This window comes from Echinops telfairi, unplaced genomic scaffold, assembly GCF_000313985.2.
Source record: "Echinops telfairi isolate 266 unplaced genomic scaffold, ASM31398v2 ScPeMD7_7469;HRSCAF=8507_0, whole genome shotgun sequence".
In the NCBI taxonomy this organism is placed as follows: domain Eukaryota; kingdom Metazoa; phylum Chordata; class Mammalia; order Afrosoricida; family Tenrecidae; genus Echinops; species Echinops telfairi.
Window position 1 is genome coordinate 60526135 of NW_022111372.1, and position 5204 is coordinate 60531338.

Sequence of the window (5204 nt, forward strand, 5' to 3'; positions counted from 1 at the left end):
GGGCTGCTAAAACCTGTGCTCCTTCAAGCCTACCTTCAGTTAGAAACGACCACTGGGGGTGTTTGCACAACATGAATGATATCTCAGTTGTCTGTTAAGAATGCCGAAATGTTTGCTTACACACATATTTGCAACAAACAAACAAACAGCTCTAAGATCCCTGGGCATGGCTTGGAAACAGGAACAGAAGCAGGGCAGTCACAAGGTAATTGGGCTTTGAGGGCAAACAACTTGAAGTTCAGAGCATGGTTCTACCCTTGGTCTAGCTAGGATTCCAGGGACCATTCGTTTCTGGAGTTTTAGAAAGCATTAAACTATGAGGCTGCTAATACCTATGCATCTTTCCTATTCCTTGTGAGGATTAAACAAGATAAGGTATGTGCAAAGCCAGGCCCAGAACCAACCCTCGACCAGAAGAGTCATCATTATTCGAAACACCCTATCCCCCCACCCCAACTCCCAGCCTCTAATTACCTTCTCTTAGCTTCTTCATATCGAAGGCGCAATCTGACCTTCTCTGCCAACTGATTGTTGCTGCTGGTGCCAAACTAGAGGAGAAGGACAAAGTCAGGAATGATACAGCTATGTGGCCGGTGTGGAGCTGGGTTTCCTGAGCTCATGGTAGGCTTGACAGCTTGCGTGGGAAGCAGCTCAGAATAGCCCCCCCGTGACTGGGTTGGCTGTGGGGATCTCAGGGAAGCTAGTCAAGGGAAAAGATGTTCCTTCTTTTGGGTCCGAGGAAGGGCATCATACCCAGATGTCTCTCTATTCCAGATGAGAAACCAAGGTACCTGAATATCAGCCTGCAGCCCCCAATGGCTTGAGGCCAATTTAAGCCAGGGAAGGGTGGGGCCAGCTGGCGAGGAGGAAACAGAAGGCAGGCAATGAAGAAGAAAGCCATTCTGGGGAACAGACCAACCAAAGGCTCGGGGAGGCTGCAGTCAGCAGTGAAACACTAGGTGAGTCGGGAGAAGGTTCAGGAACTTGGAAGGAGGTACACACAGTCTTCACAAACACTGCAGACTTTGCGGGTGGCTGGTGGCTGGGACACACAGGTGGAGTGGGGGTGGGGGAGGAAGGAGCAGCCTTGCTTGCCATGCTAATCTGTCCAGAGTGGCAAGAAGCTAAGAGGCTCACCCGGTCACACACGGACATAGCTTCTCTTCCCGGATGGAACCCAGCTATAGAAATCCGATAGGAAGAGCATTTAGCCACGGAGGCTGGGAGGAGGGTTTGTTCAAAGGCGCCCACTCTACTGAAACAAAAGCTTGCCAGAGTTAGAGGTTGGCATGGGTGGGTCCTACTCTGGCTGTCCTACTCCGTGAGTGGCGGGCGGCTGGCCGGCACTTTCACTATTCATTCCTGGTCCCAGATTGAGCTTTTGAACAGGAGTCAAGCAGCTGTCGGAAAGCTTGCATGCATTGTCTTGGGACTTACAAAAGGGAAAAATATTCTCTGCCTTCCAGCTGGTGGAAGGAAAGCAGAACGGAGCGGCACAATAGTGAAAGGAACCAGAGAAGGACATGCTGTCCTTCAAACAGTGCTTTCTATGCAGCCTCCAGGGATCCAAGGACTTGGGCAGCAACATTCCAGTGCCGGGAGCCAGGGCTGGCTCTTCCGCTGTACCGTTCATGATCTCGGTCATCCCGGGGCAGGAACACGGAGCTCTAGAGGGCGCAGTTAGCTGCCAGCCCCAGCGAGAGCCCCCTACAGCTCCCCAGGTGAGCAAAGAGGAGGTACCGGTAGTCATTTCCCAGAAACCTGCTTGATGGGATGGCAGCAGCCCCCCCAGACGCTGTCCCCAGCAACCCACCCCCCACCCCAGGGACACATACCACCTACTCACATTCCCCGAGATGTCCGTCTGTGAGCTCACGTCCAGGTACTGCTTCTGCAGTGGGAAGCCAGAACTTTCCAGAGAGCTGCTACTGGACCACAGGTCCGAGTGGGATCCTCTGTCAGTGTGGAAGCCGTCCTTCAGCATGGCGAGGCTCTGCGGGGGTGGGAGAGCAAGGTGAGCAAGCCAGGACGCCGGATACCTGCCTTCCTTCCTCTCTCAGGGAGTGCTGCATCCGCCACACTCTGCCGCCCAGCTCTCCCTACTGACTCCCTTGTACTCCAGCCTCTTTCCTCACCTGTGGTCACGAGCGAGCAGCGTGGGCAGAGGGCACACACTGTGCACAGGCACTGTGGCGGGCCCTGGACATGGGAGAGACTGGAGCCATGCCCCTGGACTGGGACTCCTACTCTGCTCCTTCCTTGTATGATGTGAGCTCTGCCTCAGTTTTCCCTCCTGGGCAATGGGAATCCTTACAGGTCCCACCACACAGATAAAATGAGACGGTGGTACCTTGCCCTCATAACTCTCTAACTAACCAATACTTGCTGTCAGAGGTCTGATATCTGACTGGATCCGGACAACCGTCCTGTAGGGACAGCCTGTGGCGCTCTCCGTCTCACTGACAAGGGAGTTTACATGGAAAAGCTGACGCCAGGCAGAGCCGGGCTCTGAGCCTTGTCGATGGGACTCGGGACTCTAGCTCTTAACCGCTACATCGTGATGGCCACACGCTGCTAATGCCCAGCCTGATGTGGACAGGAGCTTCGGGAGTACCTTGTCATCGAGCATAAAGCGTCCTCCAGTAAGTAATTTATCCCTTCCCTGAGTGCCGGGGGCGAAAGACAGGGCTTTCTACCCCCATAGAGAGTTAGTCTCAGATGTAACAATGATGAGAAATACAACTTGCCTCTAGTTCCTAAATGTTTCCTCCCCGCTCCCACTACCATGACTCGAATTCGACGTTGCAAGTCTGGCTAGACCAGAGGATGTACACTGGTACAGATAGGAACTGAAAATACAGGGAAACCAGGGCGGATGAGCCCTACAGGACCAGTGGTGTGAGTGGCGAAACAGGGAGGGTAAAGGGAGAATGGGTAGGAAAGAGGGAACCGATTACAAGGAACTATATGTGACCTCCTCCCTGGGGGACGGACAACCGAAAAGTGGGTGAAGGGAGACGTCGGACAGGGCAAGATATGACAAAATACCCATTTATAAACTATCGAGGGCTCATGAGGGAGGGGGAGCGGGGAGGGAGGGGAAAAATGAGGACCCAATGTCGGGGGTTTAAGTGGAGAGAAAATGTTTGAGAATGATGTACAAATGCGCTTTACACAATTGATGTGTGTATGGATTGCGATAACACTTGCATGAGCCCCTAATAAAATGTTTTTAAAAAAAACAAAAACAAACAAACAAAGAAACAAAAAAGGATCAACAAAAGATTAAATGGGGAAGAGAGAGTAGAAAGAGAACATATAGAATGGGAACTATTTTTAGCAATGACACAGCAAACCAAGGACTAATCTCTAAAATCTATAGGCAACTTCAAACTCTCCACAACAAAAAAAGACAAATAAGCTAACTTTAAAACTGAGAAACTGACTTCTCTTTCAGAGAAGAAACAAAATGAAATAGTGAAAAAGAAAAAAAAAGAGTTAGTCTTAGGAACCCACAGGGGCAGCTCTCCCCTGTCCTACAGGGTTGCTATGAGTCGGCATCGACTCGGTGGCAGTGGGTTGACAGTGGGGCTCCTGCTCATCGTCTGCAGACAGGAGCAGCCACAAATGATCTCAGAGGTCAGGGCACTGCCTATGTGGGACGGTGGTAAGTACTGGGGTTCAGAGAATGGACTTTTGAGGAGTCAGTGGTGGATGTTAGTCACCATGGAGTCAGCTCCAAGTCCAGGAGACCCCACTACCAACAGATGGGAGCACTGCTGGGTCTTGCCCGTGCTGGGCTCAGGCCCATCGTGTGGTTGTCTACTGGGAGTGTCTTCTGGCCCTACACCAGGCAACCAGCTGCTGCCCCCATCGAGTCTTCACTGGATGGTTTTCAGAAGTAGATCTTTGGACTTTCCTAGTCTGCCTTAACCTGGAAGCTCTGCTGAGACCTCCCCCCATGGATGGCCCTGCTCATATTGAAATTTCACTGGCCTACTTTCCAGCATCACAGCAACATGCAAGCTACCACCGTGTTGAGAAACTGGCTGACGAGTGGTGGACTGAGCTACTACATATGGTTAAATGCTTATAAAAATGCTACATTCCCATTTCAAGGTCAATGATGTCAAAACTAACTCCTCCTCTTTGGGTCTTTGAAACAAGTCAGGTGGCTAGAGCTAGGGGCAAGGATAAGGATGGCCTTTGGCCTAGGTCAGAGAGGGCCTAGTCCGATTCTGCCTTGTACCCAGCTGTGTGACCTCAGGCAAGGTACTTCATGCATCTGGGCCTCCATTTCCTCCTCTATCGTTTGAGCCCAGTGCCCAGAGAGACTAGCCAGGAGAACTCAATGGTCCCCGAAACATTTGGAAATAGCCCACATGAGCCCTGGTCCGCGGGAGGCGGCGGCAGTGGCAGGGGAAAGCAGCCCTGTAGAGCAAGGCCCACCTCCCAGGGGAAGTGGGCACCTTAATGAGATCTTGCTTCTCTTTCTCTCCACAGGTGATGGCCTTTTTGATGGCTTTTGTTTCTCTCAAGACGGCCTGAGCTTCATCCAGTCTGAAGCTGCCCTGAGCGCTGGACATTTTCTTGTCGATTCTAGGAGACAGTTAAGAGGAGAGGTCAAAGACGTGGCCAGAGGTGGGGCTTCCCCAGAGGAAAACACAGTCTATACCACCCACCCTGCTCCCTCTAAACGTCTTCCCTCTCTTTCTGCCCAGCTCCCTGTGACAAAGGCGCCAAAGCCCCAATGCCCTGGCTAGTACGTCAGAGTGCGCTGTCCTGGGCACTGTGGGGCTCTCGGCACCTTAGTGGACTCCCCCCACTGCACCTTGTGCCGGCAGGACCTCTGCCACTGAGCTCTGACTCCCCAAATGCCTCCGGACACTGCCAACTGTCCTGTGGTGGGCAAACTGGTCCCAGGTGAAGGACCGCTACCCTTAATAAGCATCTGCTGGATTCCAGGACGCAAGGAAGGAAAGGTGCAGAGGATGGGGGAAAGCCCAGCCCTATTAATTATTCCCAGGGTGACCTGGGGCGTGGCTCTGACCCAGCACCCCGGTTCCTCCCGCGTCACCTCCCCTGCCTGTGCTCGTGGAGTCGCTACAAACGTTCATTCACCGAGCACGTAACGGCGACTCCTTGTTCTCTCGCCACGCTCCAACCCAAGAGGGTCCCCTCCTGAGATAGTTTATTGTGCCAGC

The 5204-nt window shown here is 52.7% G+C and overlaps 1 protein-coding gene across 1 annotated transcript in view; it reads right to left on the reverse strand.

Moving 5' to 3' along the window:
• WWC1 (WW and C2 domain containing 1) overlaps positions 1–5204 on the reverse strand; it is a 195459-nt gene that overhangs the window by 52205 nt on the left and 138050 nt on the right. Inside the window, exons 5-7 of the mRNA XM_045284697.1 lie at positions 4470–4599; positions 1847–1993; positions 475–548 (exon numbers count right to left, since the gene is read on the reverse strand). Of these exons, the coding sequence (XP_045140632.1) occupies positions 475–548; positions 1847–1993; positions 4470–4599 (351 nt within the window). The remainder of the gene's footprint in view (positions 1–474; positions 549–1846; positions 1994–4469; positions 4600–5204) is intronic.